Source organism: Pelodiscus sinensis, chromosome 7 (genome assembly GCF_052426305.1).
Source record: "Pelodiscus sinensis isolate ZL-2025 chromosome 7, ASM5242630v1, whole genome shotgun sequence".
In the NCBI taxonomy this organism is placed as follows: domain Eukaryota; kingdom Metazoa; phylum Chordata; order Testudines; family Trionychidae; genus Pelodiscus; species Pelodiscus sinensis.
In genome coordinates, this window is record NC_143058.1 from 48566885 (window position 1) to 48585883 (window position 18999).

Below are 18999 nucleotides of genomic sequence, written 5' to 3' on the forward strand. Positions count from 1 at the left end.
CTGTATGTTGTTAAGAAATTGCATACATTTGAAAAGGAAATTATTTACAAAAGTATGAAAAGAACACTACTCTTTGCATAGCAAAACATCACACTGGGTAAATATGTTTTGTGATTAGCAGTTAAAAAGTAATAAGAGAAATTAAGTAGGCTCCCATTAAGAAAAAATGTCTTTTTGTTTAAGAAATCAAGACTTCATGTATAAGCAAGAAGAAGTAATCCGACTTTCATATTAACAGTGTAGGCTGGCAAAATTGGCAAAGATGCAAAGAAAAGAGCACTGAAGAAATAATTATCTCCACTCCTTAATCCTCCCCATACATTCCTTTTAAAATCTTTTGGTCCCTCCTGATAAATCCTTACATTTTCCTAATTCATAGAGTGAAAAGATGGTGTCCAATTTATCTAGTAACAAGGTCACTTATTTATTTTAAATTTATAGAATTTCAATGTGCACACACCATACACATGGCTCAGGCAATACCTTTAATGCTAAGCTGAGCTGTGCAAGAGTCCTTTCCAACTTCATTGCTAGCCTGGCATGTATAAGTTCCAGAGTCCGAATTGTCAGCATTCAGAATTGTCAAATGGGCTATGTTTTCTACATAACTGATCTGGTATTTTCCTCCAGTCCGTATCTCTTCGTTATTTTTTGCCCAAGTGACTTTAATTGGTTGTGAGCCTGATACATGGCATTCAAAGTCAGCACTTTCCCCAGCAAAAGCATCCATGGATGCAATTGGGATGTCAAACAATGGAGGATTCTTCCCTTCTGCGGGATAAAAACAGAAAAACACGTTTAGCTTTGCGAAGCTCAATTGATTTAAATCTTGTTCTTACATAGAATTGTTTTAAGTTGAGATGGAACCTGAAAAATGTCCTGGTGATGTTAAAGGGAAATGATTTAACAACCAACCAACCTGTAAGCACAAGCCTAGCACTGGAAGAAGCAGTTCCAATAGCATTGGAAGCTGTACAAGTGTACTGCCCAGCAAGGCTCTTGTCGGTCTGCAAAAACTGGAGCGTTGCTTCGTTATTTAAGAATGACATTTGCACTGTGTAGTCCTCTCGGATAGGTGCGCCATCTTTAGTCCAGGATACTTCAATAGGTTCTGAGCCAGTTATACCACAATCAAACGTAACTGGTAAGCCAACAGTTTCATGAATGTCTCTCAAAGTTTGTGTGAATGAAGGAGGAAGTTTACGCTCTGCAAGGAAAGAAGAGTTGCTGAATGAAACTCTGGGAAAGCTCTTAGTGGATTCTCCAGTAAGCACTACCTAAGAAGATGCCAAATGTTGTCAAAGACTCAGCTGATTAATAAGAAAATACTGGAAATGCAGGCTTTGTTTTCAACCAACTTGCCTAACATAAAACAGTAAATTAGCAGAAAAGATGAAGGTGACTATAGGTTAGATAATTTAGCTTGGCTGCTGGTTTGAAAGGAGAGCTCTGGACAACCAGTCAACATAGTTTCAAATTTTTGATTAATAGTTTCAGATTTCCTACATAGGAAAGAAATGGAAGAATAACCATAATCAAGAATGCCCTATTCTGAAGGGGAAGAATCAGAATTCTGTGTCCCTTAGGGCAGTGGTCTCCAATTTTTTTAACCACAGGATCACTTTTTCAATTTAAGCTCAATGTAAGATCTGCCTCTAACCCAAATTCCCTTGTCCCACTTCCTTCTTTGAGGCCCTGCCCCTGCTCCACCCCTTCTCCGAGGCCTCTCTCTGCTCATTCCATCCCCGTTCTTCCCTATCCTCACTCACTTGCACCAGGCTGGTTAGGGTGTTGGGGTGCAGGCTCTGGTCTTGGGCCAAGGGGTTTGGAGTGTGGGAGAGGCTCTTAACTTAGCCCAGAGTGGGAGACTGGGGTCCTGGAGGGGTTTAGGGTTCATGCTCTGGGAAGGAGTTTGCGTGCAGGGGGACTCATGTCTGGGGCAGCAGGTTAGGTGCAGGAGGAGGTTCAGGGCTGAGACAGGGGTTCAGGAAGCAGGCTCTGGCTGGGCACCGTTTAAGTGAGATGGCTTCTGGGTGGTGGAGCAGTGGAGTTAAGGCAGGCTTACTCCTGCCCTAGCCTTGCATTACTCCTGAAAGCAGCTGGCATGTACAGCAATGGCTCCATGGTGCCATGTGCTGCCCCCCATCTACAGGCACCGAGCCCATAGCTTCTATTGGCCATGGTTCCCGTCATTGATCACTGGGAGCTGCAGGAGTGGTGTCTGCAGGCAAGGGTGGCATTTGGAGACCCCCCTGCTCTGCCTTTCTTAGGGGCTTCTAGGACAAGCCAGACACTTCCAGGAGCAGCAATTACCACAGGGATAATTACTCCAGCAATGACAGGTTAGGCATGTTATAACTCACCACTCAAAGAATTAAATGTAAGCATAAGAGAGAAATTAAAATTATTAAATGCACAAACCAGTCAAAAACCAAAACTAACACACTTTGCAAGCTGTAAAAGAAATAACAACAACCCCCTACGTGTGTGTTGGGTCAGGAGATCGGATTGAAGTACAGTGTGTTAGTGAGAATGACAGAAACACACACAGTGTGTGAGAGTGACAGAGATTTGCATTGCCAAGCTCCCTCCATCCCCTTCTCTCTGTGTGAAGATGGGGCACAGAAGTGGGGTGAACAGGAACACCCTGATATCAGCAAACCCCCCTTCTCCTTCCCACACTCTGCACAGCAAGCAGGAGACAGGGGAGGGCAGCTCCTAGGCAGAGGGCAGGAGCAGCATGACAGTGGGTAGAGGAGCAACTGAAGCACCAGCACTTGATAGCTTCCTGGTTAAGCCAGTCAGGATCACCTGTCAGAGACTCTGAGAGCTACCAGAAGATCCCAATCTACTGGTTGGTGACCACTGCCTTAGAGAGAGGACTAGTTAACTCAGGACTGGCATTGGAAATGCATTTCCAGCGTATCCTTCAGTAGCGGAAGTTAATCAGTGCTAAGAGGATTCTAGATAGGGCAGGAGTGGGTGCTAACTTGTCAGGTAGAAACACAGAATGTTCCTAAGAAAAGATATTTTTCCTGAAAGTACCCTTTTGTTAGGCAACCTTTTAAATGTGATAACATCAAATATTCACCTTGAACAGAAAGCAAAGCTGATGAAGAAGCTTCTCCTACACTGTTTTCTGCTTTGCAGATATACTCCCCACTATCTCCAGTATCCACCTGGCTGAAAACCAAAGTGGCAACATTGTTCTTAAAGTGCATTTTAGAGGTAGGAGTTGCTCGTAGTTTTGTATCTCCTTTGTACCACGATACAGTAATTTCCGGTGTGCCAGCAACCTGGCATTGCAACGACACAGAATCCCCAACAGTCACTTGAGCAGGTTCCAAGCGTGTAACAAAATAAGGTGGTTCTGAAGAACAGAGACACGTCATTAGTACCAAAAATTAAATACCACAATAATCATTAGAATAGAAAGGACCTGGGTGGAAAAAGAGCGCACCTAATACTGAGACGTCAGCTTTACAAAGATCTAGTCCAGAATCATTCTCAATGTGGCAAGTGTACTGTCCCTGATCTTCTATTGTGCTACTGGAAACTTCCAGGATGGCAGACGTTTCTGTGGTAGTCATGCTGCATTTTTCAGAATGAGCTATTTCAAATCCATTTTTCTTCCACACGACGGCAATCGGAGAGGTACCGGAATATGTGCATTCCAGAATTAATGATTTTCCTTTTTCTACACTCAGATTATTCAGTTTTTTCACAAATTTGGCTGGTTCTGTAGCGAATAATATGAAAGTAAAAGTTAAAGGTAGATGCCGAAAGATTTTCTGTAGAGAAACATGTGAAATTGCAAGACTGACAAACCTTTCACAAAGAGCTGTGTTGTGCAAGAAACTTTGCCAGCCTCGTTAGTCACCAAGCAGCTGTAGTCTCCACTTTGGTGTGGCTGAACACCATACAGCTCCAATTGTGCAACTGATTTTTCCAGGGAGATGTTGCATGTATGTCCCGGTAATAGCTCAACGCTACCTCTAAACCATTTAACATCCAGTGGAGGGGTGCCTTGGAGGATACTAGTAAAGGTGATGTTTGCCCCAGATAACACTTGCAAGGGATCAGGTTTCTTCACAAAAGAAGGAGGTTCTACAAACACACATAAAGGAGAAGTGCATTTGATGAAGAGTAAAATATGCCCACAGAAAACGCAGGTGATTAGACTCACGTGTACAGACCTCAAAACATAAAAACAACAACAAAGAATATATTTTATATCTGAAAGCTCCGCCTTATTCTGGATACTAACCTCTAACAGTCAAATATGCACTGCATTCATCAGATCCAGCTACATTATTCGCCGTGCATGAGTAAGTTCCCATATCAGACTCCTCTAGTGCATTAACTTTCAAAGAGCAAGCATTGTCTGTAAGGGCTGTCTGATACTTGTCTCCACTAGTGAGCTCCTGTCCATCATGGAACCAGGAAACAGAAATAGGCGGTGACCCATACACTTTACACTCCAGAACAACAGACGAACCCAAGAGACCATTGGCTTCTTTCAGTTTTCTTGTGAATGAAGGAGGTATAATTCGATCTGTACAGGATAAAACACAGCTATAAATATTACAGCATAAGAACTGAAAAGGAAAGTGTTTCCCAAGCATCTAGCCGAAGTACAGCACTTTTCTTTGACACACCTAGGTTGACTTCAGGGAATCCAAAACTGGTTTACAGGTCAACTCATTGAGGCCTGACGTTGTGAGAGAAGATAAGAGTGGGGTGGAGTATTCTCTCTATACCTCTCACCTCTTTTGAGGGACACCTTTCTCCTTTAATTTTTTTCACACTTTCTCATAAGGAGAGCAATAAATATTGCACCACCTGGGATGTGCAGACTCAGTTGATGAGAGCGAACCCTAGCAATATCCTCATATTCGCAAGGATGAAATATGTGGTGCAGGCTTCATCCTATTCCTGGCCTCAGTGATTTCTGCAAAGCTAGCTGGCCCATAGAGGGTTCCTAAATTCACATTAGTAATGAGTCCTCCCACAGTGAAAGCAGCGTATTACGTAAGGCCTTTTAAAGAAATTGTAGTCACAAGTTGTTCAACTAACCTGAAACACGCACTGAAGCTGTACAACTGCTTTTACCAACACTGTTTTTCACTTCGAATGTATATTCCCCACTGTCTTCTACCCTTGCATCAAGGATTTTAAGCCCAGACACTTTGTTGAAGAAGCTAATTTTGTATTTGTGATCGGTAGATAGTTCGTTCCCATCCTTAAACCACCTAGCAGTGAGCTCCGGTGTGCCATCCACTGTGCATTCTAGGGTACACGAGTCTCCAGATGTGACTTTCATTGGGCTTGGCTTCTCTACAATGACTGCAGGTTCTGAAATGACAGGCAAATCACGGACATATTTGATCTCAGGACAGCAGATATAATCAGTTTAAGTGAGGTGAGAATGTCCTTGTTACCCACCTAGAACTGACAAAGTGGCATAGCACTCCTGAACTCCAGCATCATTTTTGATCTGACAGATGTATTTTCCAGCACTGGCTGGTTCTGCATTTCCAATCCGTAGCGAGGCAACGTTTTCTGAATAGGAAATCCCAAGATTTTCACTTTCTCTAACGATATCCCCTTTGTCTTTCATCCACAGAACGGAAATGGGCTGGGCACCTTCTACTGTGGCCTGAAGCTCAACTTCCTCTCCAACTACAGCAGTGACATCACTGAGCTTCTTCACAAAAATCGGTGGCGCTGGTGAAGATAAAATACGTCATGTTTGCATCATAAGGGAAGTTCACGAGGAGGACGATGGGATGCCAGGTATGTAACTGATGTGTAAATCATACAAACCTCTTAGTGTTATAGTGGAAACGCAAGTGTCACCTCCCACATCATTTACAGCTTTACAGTGATATTCGCCGATGTCTGCATCACCCACGCTAAGAATGTGAATACTAGCCAAGTAGTTCTCAGACATGATTTTGTACTTCTTGCTGCTTCGAATCTCTCTTTTGTCCTTATACCATGAAATCTGGAATGGGGGAGTGCCCTGAAGTTCGCATTCAAAATGAACATCTGAACCCCTCAATGTCTCAACTGGATGGGGTTTCTTGCTGAAAGCAGGGGGTTCTAGGAAAAGAAGATGTTTGGAACACAGCAGAGAAAGGAACTTTTAGATCAGCGTGGGACATAACAGAGAAAAGAACATTTAATAGTAAATTCTGTCACTATGTTGAACTAATATGGGAGAGTAAAGACTGAAGAGAAGATTGATTGGCCTTCCACAGAAGATTAGACTCATCAATAAAAGGAAAAGTGCAGGTTCTGACCTTTTACTTTCAATGAGGTACTGGTGTTTGCAGCACCCGCTGCATTGCGAGCTTCACAAGTGTAGTCTCCACTGTCTTCCACACTGAGATTGTGCATATCAAGGACTGCCACAGTGTCTATGAAGGACATTCTATATTTTTCACTATCATGGATTTCAGTTTCATTTTTGTACCAGGTGACACTGATTTCTGGGGAGCCACCTATTTTGCATTCATATCTGGTGGAATCATGCTGCTTCACAACTCGAGAGGAGTCTAGCTTCTTAATAAACCTTGGTGGTTCTATAAAACCAAACAACAGTAGTAAACAAGATGATTCACTAACGTGCACTGCACTCATCCATTAAAACACTACTACATCAATGAAATATCTAAACGAAAGCGTATACATTTTTGGGTTGGAAAAGAGTAAAAGTATCTACAGATTGTGAATTTATGCTAATGAGTAATGTAACTGGGGGCAGCACGACAAAAATGAACAGCGTACATAACAAACCAAAGCAATGAAGTTTCTTAGTAGGTATTTGCCAATGGTCCATATTATATTAGTAGAATGATTTTCTGAGTTTCTTGGAAATAATACGATGTATTTATTTAGCACAAAGATTATTGCATACTAAATTGCCATAATAGTAATTAACGAGCATTTAGATCTAAGCATTACCTTTGGCTATAATTCAATAGTTTACAGATCATATACTCAATTTTCTAATAGGTCCTGCCCACAAGACTAGATATATATTGAGCTGTTTCACTGAAATGTTCACCTCTTATTGTGGGTAACAGCCTTTTAAAATTCCAGATTTCTGCTCAAATCCACTCAAGTTCCATGCCAAAATCCAGCTGATTAGTAACCATAGCCATAATAGAAATTCATATTGAATTCTGTTCATGTTACATGCATAGAAGAGAATTCTACATAAGTTTCTGCTATAGTATTTAATATAGATATCTGTGTGTGTATACGTGTGTGCATGGGTGTGCGAGCTGTATAGCTTAGTTCTAGCATATATGCATATGCCTAAAGACTATTCCTAGAGCTACATTTGGGGCAAAAGTACATTTGTGATACATAAATCTTCTCTTTAAACTTTTGCATTTATTGTATTTTAATTTTTCTTATGGGTCCTTTTCTGTCGCTTTAGTACAGAACTAATTTTCAAGTAATATCTGCACTGCACAACAACTAACGCCAACAGAGGAACTGTGATTAGCGTTTTGAGAGCAATAAAAACGGGCAAACTCAGCAATATGTTGGAAATACCTAAGCTAACAGATATTAAGAAAGGTGTTTTTAGGACATGGGAACTGACCGAGAGATTTATATGTTATTAATGCTGATGCCATCGATATATCAAAGAAAGTTCTATTAGTATAAACATTTCAACAATACATGTATTTAACCAAACAGAGCACCGGTGGTGAAAATTAGTCCCCAAGCTACTGTCAGCGCTAAAAGGTTGGAATTCTAAGGGACTGTTGAGTTGGGGAAGCAGAATTTATCTTTAGAAAGGTGAAAGGATTTCGATCAGCAATCATGTCAGCGATCAAGATGACTCAAAGGTAAAATAATCAACAACATGAGAATTATTGCCGTCAAAATCCTAGCCTCTCTTCAACCCAGTAAGAAAACAACGGGTCTGGATTTCAGACCATTGAACGCTTTCCGTTTCGCACCGTTTCAAGGATTAAAGAAGCAGCAGCTCAATGTTGTTTTGTTTCTTTAACAAGGTAATGCACTTGGCAAGAAAGGGAGACAGCCTTGCACTTGTAAATACCTTTCACACTTAGCTGAGCTGCGCAAGAATCCTTTCCAACGCTGTTGCTCGCATAACAAGTGTATAGTCCAGCGTCCCCTTTGCCTACTTTCAGAACTGTCAAGCTGGCTGTGTTTTCCACCAGGGTGATCTTGTAGTTGCCCCCAGGGCGGATATCTCTGTTATCTTTTGCCCAAGTGACTTTTAGTGGCGCTGATCCAGTGACGTGACATTTAAAGGAACCGCTTGCTCCAAGAGCCACCTCAATAGGTACAGGTTTCACATCAAAGACCGGAGGTCTCAGATGTTCTAAAAGTGGAAAGGAACAAAAAGTAACTCTCACCAGCTGCTTCACCACCACCACTATAGAAGCAGTTCGTTTAGCATCACACAGCAATGCAGGGTTTTACAGCTCATGGCCAGGGAAAGATTTAGCTGCTACCCACCTGTGAGGAGGAGCCTGCCACTGGAAGAAGCGCTCCCCAGAGCATTTTGAGCTGAGCACGAGTATTGACCACAGTGAGTCATGGTGGTCTGCAAGATCTGGAGAGTGGCCACGTTGTTTAAGAATGTTGTTTGTGTGTTCTCATCGTCGTGTAGCAACTCTCCGTCCTTATGCCACGACACCTCAATAGGTTCCGAGCCATTGATGCGACAATCGAAAGTAACGGGGGAACCCACGGTCTCGTGGATGTCTTTCAGTTTTTTTGCAAAGGTAGGTGGAAACTTACGGTCTGCAAGGAAGGGAGGAGGAAATAAGCATCCTGCAACCTGGAGACAATTCCCATTTCCATTTACAATAAGCCAATCTTATAAAGAGTAATCACTGAATTATGTGAAATTAAACCATCACCTTTAACCGTGAGCAGAGCTGTGGAAGATGCAAATCCAACGCTGTTTTCCGCTCTGCAGACGTATTCTCCAAGGTCACTGCTCTCCACCTTGTTGAAAACTAACGTTGCCACGTTGTTTTTGAAATACATTTTATAAGCCGGGGTCGATCTTAGTTTTGTATCGTCTTTGTACCACGAGACTTTGATTTCCGGCGTCCCAGAAATTTGACACTGAAAGGTTGCGGACTCGCCGACTGTCACCTCCACCCGTTCAAAGTGTGTAACAAAATAAGGTGGTTCTAAAGCACAAAAGATTGCAATCAGCACCACAGGAAAGAGAGCAACTCTTATAGCGACCGTTATTAATACAAGAGCACTGAAGGAATCGGCGATAACAACACACCTAGGATTGATATGAGGCCTTGGCAAAGATCTGCTCCAGCATCATTCGCAACCTCGCAAGTGTACTCCCCCTCATCGTCTTTTGTACTGCTAGGAATTTCCAGAATGCCGGATTTTTCAGTACTTGTTATGCTACATCTCGGAGACTGTGTTAAGGGAATGCCGTTCTTCTTCCATGTTACAGAAATAGGAGGCGTTCCTTTGTATGTGCTTTCCAAAAGTATGGATTTCCCTTGCTCTACACTGAAATCACTTAATTTCTTCACAAATGTGGCTGGCTCTATAGCAACAAATAGGAAGACAAAAAATAAAAAAGGAAGAGAATTAGAAATACCCCGACAGTCATAAACACACACACACACACACACACATACATACAAACAAACAAACAAGCAAACAAATAAATAAAAGCAACTATTGAGACAAACCTTTTACAAAAAGATGAGTGGTACAAGACACACTGCCAGCATCATTAGTGACTCGACAGGTGTAATCCCCACTGTGGAATGGTTCCACTTCATACAGTTCCAGTTCTGCTACTGTATCCTCCAAAGAGATGTTGCAGGTACTGTCTGACACAAGCTCCCTGATGCCTCTGAACCAGTTAACTTTGAACGGAGCCGTTCCTTTTATGAGACTTGTGAATGTTACACTCATCCCAGGTAGAACTTCCACGGGATCAGGTGTCTTCGCGAAGGAGGGTGGTTCTAGATGTACAGAAAGCAGATATGAATTAATATGGTCGGTATGGTCCAGATCAGAGTTTCGCTGGCACTTCACAGACTCTATGAAAATTGCCAAGGAACAAATACCAGCAAATGGAGGAATTATTTTGCCTAAGGCATCTTGACCATCTTTTACTAACCTTGTACAATAAAAAAGGCACTGCATTCATCAGACCCAGCTACATTTGTAGCGACGCAGGTGTAAGGTCCTGTATCTGATGCGTCCAGTGCATTCAGTTTCAATCTACAGACGTTGTCTGAGAAAGAGATTTCATATTTGTCGCCACTAACAATCTCATTTCCGTCTTGTAACCAGGCAACTGAAATGGGCGCCGATCCCGAAACTTTGCACTCTAGTAGCGCCGAAGAACCTAGGATTCCGTATGTTTCCTTTAACTTTCTTGTGAAAAAAGGAGGGGCAATGCGATCTGTGCGGGAAAAAGCGACAAAACCACAGGTTGGTTTTTAAAATTATTATTATGAGGGGAAGATCTGTTGATAGAAAAAACAGCGCTAAATGACAGCTAAAAGTGGGCAGCCTGCGAACCTGAAACATCAACTGAGGATGTGCAGCTACTTTCACCAACTTCGTTTCGCACTTCAAATGTATACAGTCCCCGGTCTCCCCCGTCCGCAGAAAGAACTTTCAGGGTAGCTACTTTGTTGAAAAAGGTGATTTGATATTTGCGGCCGCTCTGTAGTTCTCTTCCATCCTTATACCACTTTGTAATAAGCTCTGGTGTTCCACCCACCGTGCACTCCAATGTAAAAGAATTCCCAGCTGTGACTGACATCGGCTCTGGCTTTTCTAAAATTACTGCTGGCTCTGAAAGAAGAAAAGGCCATTTAAATCGGTCAAATCTACTTGTAAAGATTTTGTGCCTGAGAAGTATGACGATACTTTGCTTATTTTTGGTTAGAAGCTTTTACCAACCTAATACTTGTAAAAATGCTGAACACTCTCTCATTCCAGCGTCATTTTTGATCTGGCAGATATACTTTCCAGTGTTGGCTCCTTCCGTGCTTCCGAGCTCAAGAATAGCAATATTATCCATAAAGGAAATCTGGACATTTTCGCTTTCTCTGATGATGTCGCCCTTATCCTTAAGCCACAAAACAGAAATAGGCTGAGAGCCTTCCACTACAGCTTGCAGCGTAGTCGGTTCTCCAACAAAGGCTACCGTGTCACTTAACTTCTGAACAAATCTTGGAGGTTCTAATGATGGAAAGAGTCACAGTAAAAGATAAGTCAACTTTAGAAAGAAATAGCCATAATGCTATGAAAAGGATTGTGAATGCTGCTTATCCTTGTTTATACAAACCTTTGAATTTCACAGCACAAACACAAGTGTCACTTCCCACCTCGTTCATGGCTTTGCATTGGTACTCCCCAGTGTCTGAAGTTTCGAGGTTCAGAATGTGAACGCTGGCTGTGAAGTCTTTAGATGTAACTTTGAACTTCTTACTGCTTCTCACTTGCCTCCTGTCTTTGAACCATGCCACTTCAAATGGCGGAGTTCCCGAAATTTCACATTGAATGACAACGTCCGAATCTTTAAGTGTCTCTACAGGGGTAGGTTTCTTGCTAAAAACAGGAGGTTCTATAAAAAAAGAATAACATCAGCACCTATAAGTGTGTGTCCTGCAAGAGGTTTCTGGTTAACAACAGGGTCCAAGATAGTCAGTAGGGGGAGCCTAAAAAGTCATGCTCAAAGTCATATTTAGACATCTAAATGTGATCTAGCTTTCAAAAGTGATGAGCAGCTAGCAGTTTACACTGAGGTCATATCTATTTCTACATTTATCAATTCCTAGCGTAGAAATCGGAATCCTACGCACATATTTTGAATTCAGAAATCCTATTCGGTTCCCCAAACATAGGATGTCAATAAGGGTGACCTTGTGTTTAGGACTTTACTTTAGCCCACCCTACGCTCAGATCTATTTTCTTTGTCCACTGCAGCTTCCTCTCTCCTAAATTTTCTAGATTTTATTGCCAGTCTGCTTCTCCCAACCTGGCCTACGCTCTTTCCCAAGCAGCCCTTATGCATGACATAGCTCCCCAAAATGGATAAATCCACTACCTTTCGAATATGCCTTCTCACATTTCATTTCTGCCATACTTGCGGAACTCTGACCGCTCACAGAGAGTAGGCAGAGAGCGGGCTACAAGGAACACACTAATACTTTACATCAAAACAACGTGGTTGTCCTATTCCTGTTTCTTCCTCCTCCGTTTACCCCACCATCTGTTCGTTCCATTCACTCCTTGCATCTTGCCATTAGGCAAGAATGGCAGGTCTTTATGGAAGGTACTGCCTCCTTACTGGATATTTATGCAGTGCCTTGAACTATGGGTCCTCGCTGGGTTCTCTAAATGCTACTGCTGTTAATACCACTAATGTGTGATACGCATAGTCCTTTGGGTTAGGGTGAGATCTTGCTCTAAAAAAAAGTGTTTGGCCATTTACGTCGAAGCCTTCTGTTGAAGCCGCTATCCCTGTAGGTTGATTTTGCTATTTTGAGGCTGCACAGTAGCGTAGGTAACGGCACTGAGCAAGAATGAAAGGAAGTGTGATAGGTGTGACACAAAGGCTTCTAACCTTTCACTGTGACAACAGTACTGCAGCTTGCAGAGCCAGCAGAATTGTGAGCCTCGCAAATGTAATCACCACTGTCTTCAATGCCAGCATCAGTAACGGTGAGAACTGCCACAGAGTCACTGAATGACATCTTGTATTTCTCACTAGCATGGATTTCAGCGTCATTTCTGTACCACACAACTTTGATTTCCGGGGAGCCGCTTATTTTACACTCCAGTTGAACTGAATCCCCCTGTTTCACGAAACGTGAAGCTTCTAATTTCTTAACAAACTTTGGCGCTTCTATAAACAAAATAAATGAATACAAATAAACAATAACATTCAACATTCAGGGTTTTCTCTTATTTGTCAGAATGATTGTGCAGAATAAATGCCCTGGAGCAGATAAGAATCTTGTAACTTCCTAGAATACCATTGGTACAAAAGTAAATTAAGCTTCTCTTCAAGTGACAAAAAGAAGAGAGAAGATGAAAATCGTATCTACAGCTAAATAGGTGAGCCCAGCCGAGTTGGCTTCAAAGCATGAATGTCTTGAAAATCCAGACCTCCAATCAAGCGAACTGGAATTTTGTCATAGGCTTCAGCAGGGCCAAAATTTGTGTGTATATAAATCTCGATCTCTCTTTCTCTCGCATGCAGGTTTTTGTGTGAAGTCCCTGGATGGTTCAGACTCCAGAGTAGTTCACCCATCCATAAACGGTAAGTGAATATCAATTCAAGTTGAAGACTTAATTTAATCCCGTAAAATATAAAATAACATTACTTTTTTTCCAGTTTCTACGTTTTTATCGGTTTGCCATATTACCAACTAAATTCTTCTAAGCATGGCTACATAAAAGTGCCACCATGTTCTAACTTAAAAATTAAATCAATAATCAAAGAACTCCATCAAACTTAGAAAAAGAACATGTGTGATCGTATGTAAAACTACATAGAACATGGATAATGCCAAGAGAAATTAAGAGAGAAATTAACTCGTTTGCATATACTCAAAATTTGTGCTCTCACACACTGCAGAATGAAAAAAAAATGAAGACTTAAAATCTATGATAGCCACAGTTTAACGTACTTTGAAAAGACCTTCTCAGGTTAACTCCAACGTTTAAAGATGCAGGGGGGCATAAAAATAAAATGCAACTACTTTTTTTTCCTAAAAAAGCACACTAGTGAGGCCTACTTAATAGCAATACCTTTGACATTAAGTTGGGCTGAGCAAAAGTTTTTTCCAATTTCGTTGCTTGCTTGGCAGGTATACTGGCCAGAGTCTCCTTTGCCTGCTCTCAGAATTCTCAGGTGAGCTGTATTTGCTATAAAGGTAATATTATAGTTTCCTCCCGTTCGGATTTCTCTGCCATCTTTTGCCCAGGTGACATTTATTGGTTGGGTTCCAGTAACATGACATTCAAAATCCGCACTTTCTCCACTCGGAACTTCCAAGGATGCTGGTGTTATATCAAAGGAAGGAGGTTGCTTGGGTTCTACAAATTAAAAGAACAAGTAGAATACTGATTGCTTTGTATTCTCCTTAAATCGAACATTGTTGATATCAGTTCATGTACAAAGAATCAAAACGTGAACGGAGCTTTGAATCAACAGCAAACGAACCTGAGACTGTGAGCCTAGCGCTAGAAGTAGCAGTTCCAACAGCATTAGTCGCCGTGCAAGAGTATTGTCCAGTGTGACTCATCTCGGTTTGAGACAGCTGAAGAATCGCTACATTCTCTACGAATGAGGTTTGCACATAATGGTCATCTCTTAAAGGTACACCATTTTTATACCAAGCCACGCTAATAGGTTCTGAGCCATTTAGGCGACACGTAAATTTAACTGGTAAGCCAACTGTTTGTTCAATGTCCTTTAATTTTCTTGCAAAGGAAGGCGGAAGTTTGCGCGCTGTAAAAAAAATTAAGTATGTTATAAATATACTTGGTGTGATATTTTCTCTGCTTAAGGTTATGCGGGAAAGAACTCCAAAGAATAGTTTTGAACAAGCTCACAGAAAAATCATCACCTTGAACTGTTAAGAGAGCCGTTGTAGTTGCAGTTCCTATACTGTTTTCTGCTTTGCATATATATTCTCCACTGTCATTGCTATCCACTTTGTTAAACACTAGAGTAGCAACATTATCTTTAAAGAACATTTTATACTCAGGAGTAGATCTTAGTTTTGTATCTCCTTTGTACCAAGATACTGTTATTTCTGGTGTTCCAGCAACATGGCAATGCAAAGTCGTGTAATCTCCAACTGACACTTCCAGAGGTCCCAATTGTGTAACAAAATAAGGAGGTTCTAAAAAAACCACAAATATAATAAGTAAGGAACAGTTAATCTTAGGTGCAAACGACACTTTGATGAGAATAATTAAGCAAAAAGTGATAACACACCTAATGTCGACACCAGTGCTTCACAAACATCCCCTCCTGCCTCGTTTTCAACATGGCAAGTATATTCTCCTTCATCTTCTTTTGTACTATTAAGAATCTCCAGAATGCAAGATTTTTCCGTTGTGACGATGTTGCATTTTTCAGACTGAGTTATAGGCTTGCCATTCTTCTTCCATATAACCGAGATCGGGAGGCTACCAGTGTATGTGCTTTCCAGAACTATGGGGTTTCCAGGCTCAACACAGTGATCACTCAACTTCTTCACAAACACTGCTGGTTCTAATGAGCAATAAGAAGTCGAACATTATTTGAGTGATTTTGTTCAAAGGTGTCGATATTTTAGAGAAGAAAAGAGGAATTTGAAGCTCTACAAACCTTTTACAGACAGATGTGCTGTACAGGATGCTTTGCCAGCATCGTTAGTCACTAAGCAAGTATAATCTCCGCTTTGAAGCGGATCAACATCAAACAACTCCAGTTCTGCAACCGAATCCTCCAAACTGATGTTACATTTATATCCTGGCACAAGTTCATTGACCCCTCTAAACCAGTTCACCTTGAATGGAGGCGTTCCTCTGATAACACTTGTGAAAGCGACACTTGTGCCCGGTAAAACATCCACGGGTTCGGGTTTCTTCACAAAAGAAGGGGATTCTAAACAATTTTTTTTTTTAAAAAAATCAAGTCAGTATCAAGTGAGCCTGGTTTGTAAATGTACAATTTGAAAATAAAGAGCAAAACATTTTATGTTCTAATGAATATCCTCTGCCTCCCCCCCCAAAAAATGTATACCCAGAAAATAAGAGACATAGCCAAGAAAGAATGTTCTATAGAAGTGGGTTTATGGCAACGTGCTAGTTGTCCAACCCATACTGACCTTGTACGGTCAATACTGCCCTGCATTCATCAGACCCAGCTACATTAGTAGCTTTGCAGGTGTAACCTCCCGTATCTGATGCATTCAGTGAATTCAGTTGCAAAACACAGAGATTATCTGAAAACGAGGTTTGATGTTTTTCTCCACTAACTATCTTATTTCCATCTTGAAACCAGGCAACAGAAATAGGTGGCGATCCGGATACTTTGCACTCCAGAAGCGCCGATAAGCCCAGCACGCCGTTTGTGTCTTTTAATTTTCGTGTGAAAGAAGGCGGAATAATTCGATCTGTATGAGAAAAACGTGGACAAATCCACAGAGGTTTAAAAGGCGGGAACATTTCCCAAAGAATAACTTGGTGAAACGCACGAGAACTACAGAACTAACCTAAGACATCAACGGAGGCTGTGCAGCTGCTTTTCCCAACATCGTTTTGCACTGCGAAAGTATATATGCCGCTGTCTCCCTTTTCTGAATCGAGAATTTTAAGCGTAGATACTTTGTTGTGGACAGTAATTTTGTATTTGTGGCTGCTTGTCAGTTCTTTTCCATCCTTAAACCACCCAACTGAAAGTTCGGGTGTGCCAGCCACTTTGCACTCTAATGTGCAAACATCTCCCACAGTCACTCGCATTGGCTCTGCCTTCTCTACAATGATTGCCGGCTCTGGAAGGAGATGCGAGCAACAGCCATTGTAAACAACGTACTTGAGTCGCTACGTTCTATACATAATCACGTCACATTAGCACAAATAGCTGTTTTGGCTACATCTGGTACACACTGCATAGCAATTTGATGAATCAGGGGAATTTATGAAACTTCCTTTCTCCCTTATGTCTGTCTCATACTGACTATCTCTTACTATGGGTTTGTGCAGCGCCCTGCACAACGAGGATCTTGGTTGGGGACTTTAACCGCTGTGATAAAAATACAATAAAATAAGATTAGGGACTCCACTTCTGTGCAGATGTGTAAGACAAAGCGGCGAAATTTTCTCCACTCCGTTTTACCAGTCTCCCTGTCTCTTTGAACTCTCCTGAGCAGAGGACAAGCATTATGAATGGTGCCGAATTATGAAGTGGTTTCGTGATTAATAATAGTTGGGGACAAAGAGGCGGTCACACTTCAGAAAGGTGTGTTAACTTCATATGTTACCTAACAGCTTGAACTTTATAAGGATGGACAGGGAAACTTAATTTAATTAACTTTCTCCTCACGAAGCTCCTGGCATTGATCACCGTCAAAAGACAAGATACTGGGCTAGATGGACTTTTGGTCGGACCCACTTTGCCATTTTTATGTTAAAAGGATGCAAGTATACCCCGGCATCCCGCCAACACCCTTGATACCAACCTAGAATGGTTAAGGTAGCCATGCATTCCCGACTTCCAGCATCATTCCTGATCTGACAGATATACTTTCCCGCACTGCCTGGTTCCGCATTTGCAAGCTGTAGAGTTGCAATGTTTTCCACAAACGTAATCCTGGTGTTTTCACTTTCTCTGATGACTTCTTCCTTGTCTTTAAGCCACTGGACAGAAATAGGCTGAGAACCTTCCACTCTTGCTTGTAATTCTACTGGTTCACCAATCACAACTGAGATACTGCTTATTTTCGTCACGAATTTTGGTGGTTCTGCACAAGAAACACGTGACTGTAGTAAAGCCCTCCAGCATTCGCTCAAGAAACCATCAAAAAGCGTCTCCTACGAAGGACCCGACACAGATTCCGTGCAAATAAACTCACCTTTCAGTTTTACTGTGCAAATGCAAGAGTCACTCCCGACGTCGTTCTGTGCTTTGCACTGGTATTCACCAATGTCTGAGGCTTCAACCTTAAGAATGTGAATACTCGCATGGTAATTTTTGGAGGTGACCTTATACTTTTTACTGCTGCGGATTTGTCGCTTATCTTTATACCACATAACTTCGAAAGGGGGCGTTCCAGAAATTTCACATTCAAGATTCACGTCAGTGCCTTTGAGCATGTCTACAGGAGAAGGCTTTCTGCTAAAAACAGGAGGTTCTACAACAAGAAAAGCAGTTGACATCGTTATAAAGTTATTGGGGTCTATGTAACAGACATAAAATTATTCTTACAAGGATTATCATCACAGTAACAGCAAGTTTATGTTTTAGGGGAAAATCCGTGGACTGAATTTGCATTCTCCACGGATTTTCTGGGCATATACTATAATAAACTCAATTTTGGAGGCTGATAAGAAGACAGATACATGCTTTCATAGCAACTCTTTTAGCTAATCCGAACAAACAGAATAGGAGTTATTCCCACATGGCTTCAGGCAGTCATACCAAATACTGTTGTGCTAAACTACAATTAACCAGATTTCTGGTTTGTCGTCCTTAAAATTTCAGCGCCACGAGGTAACAGATTTCAGGATTCTGAGAATCATGGTGCAATTCAATTTAGGACTATTCTCCACATCTGGGAAGAGTGGAGTAATGGTTACATCTTTAAAAAATCTTATCCATTAAATAAGGGAGAATGGCAAACTGGACAAGAAGAAAAAGGCTACACCAGGAAAAGAAATAAGCAATGTGTACTTGTGGAAGGGAGAATTACAAAAAACTAAGTTCAAACTAATATGCGAAAGAGTGATTTCTAACCTTTCACTATAACCTTAGTACTGCAGCTCGTCCTGCCAGCAGGATTGTGAGCCTCACATATGTAATCCCCGCTGTCTTCAGTACTCAGATGGTTCATTTCAATCACCGCCACAGAATCACTGAACGACATCCTGAATTTGTCACTGGCAATGATTTCACTGTCATTTCTGTACCATACCACTCGGATTTCTGGGGATCCGCTTATTTTGCATTCAAGTCGTGCCGAGTCACCCTGTTTTACTACTTTTGATGCTTCTAGCTTCTTAACAAACTTCGGAGGTTCTATGAAACATACAAAAAGTGGAATGAATAGGGGAGGAAAAGGTGATTTCTAAATTAATGTTGAAAAGGAAAGAGAAAAGAACGAATGAAAGAAAACCGATTCTAAGCATGAGTTAAGAGTTTCTAAAACCAAAATCACAGAAAGAACTAGCCTGGAAATATTTATAAGAACAAAATTTGGGCTCGACAAAAGACAGACAAGA

The 18999-nt window shown here is 41.5% G+C and overlaps 1 protein-coding gene across 50 annotated transcripts in view; it reads right to left on the bottom strand.

Moving 5' to 3' along the window:
• Window positions 1-18999, bottom strand: part of TTN (titin) — a 323995-nt gene that overhangs the window by 221654 nt on the left and 83342 nt on the right. For all 50 annotated transcript variants that reach the window (XM_089779942.1, XM_089779940.1, XM_089779930.1 and 47 more), the window contains 30 exons: window positions 18515-18796; window positions 17634-17912; window positions 17241-17522; window positions 16275-16553; window positions 15888-16175; window positions 15386-15664; window positions 15011-15289; window positions 14637-14915; window positions 14231-14518; window positions 13816-14103; window positions 12626-12907; window positions 11345-11623; window positions 10957-11238; window positions 10570-10848; window positions 10163-10450; window positions 9726-10004; window positions 9299-9577; window positions 8916-9194; window positions 8509-8796; window positions 8084-8371; window positions 6306-6587; window positions 5827-6105; window positions 5446-5727; window positions 5077-5355; window positions 4268-4555; window positions 3829-4107; window positions 3461-3739; window positions 3092-3370; window positions 920-1207; window positions 484-771 (listed from right to left, as the gene is read on the bottom strand). In XM_089779942.1, coding sequence (XP_089636068.1) covers window positions 484-771; window positions 920-1207; window positions 3092-3370; window positions 3461-3739; window positions 3829-4107; window positions 4268-4555; window positions 5077-5355; window positions 5446-5727; window positions 5827-6105; window positions 6306-6587; window positions 8084-8371; window positions 8509-8796; window positions 8916-9194; window positions 9299-9577; window positions 9726-10004; window positions 10163-10450; window positions 10570-10848; window positions 10957-11238; window positions 11345-11623; window positions 12626-12907; window positions 13816-14103; window positions 14231-14518; window positions 14637-14915; window positions 15011-15289; window positions 15386-15664; window positions 15888-16175; window positions 16275-16553; window positions 17241-17522; window positions 17634-17912; window positions 18515-18796 — 8469 coding nt within the window. The remainder of the gene's footprint in view (window positions 1-483; window positions 772-919; window positions 1208-3091; window positions 3371-3460; window positions 3740-3828; window positions 4108-4267; window positions 4556-5076; window positions 5356-5445; window positions 5728-5826; window positions 6106-6305; window positions 6588-8083; window positions 8372-8508; window positions 8797-8915; window positions 9195-9298; window positions 9578-9725; window positions 10005-10162; window positions 10451-10569; window positions 10849-10956; window positions 11239-11344; window positions 11624-12625; window positions 12908-13815; window positions 14104-14230; window positions 14519-14636; window positions 14916-15010; window positions 15290-15385; window positions 15665-15887; window positions 16176-16274; window positions 16554-17240; window positions 17523-17633; window positions 17913-18514; window positions 18797-18999) is intronic.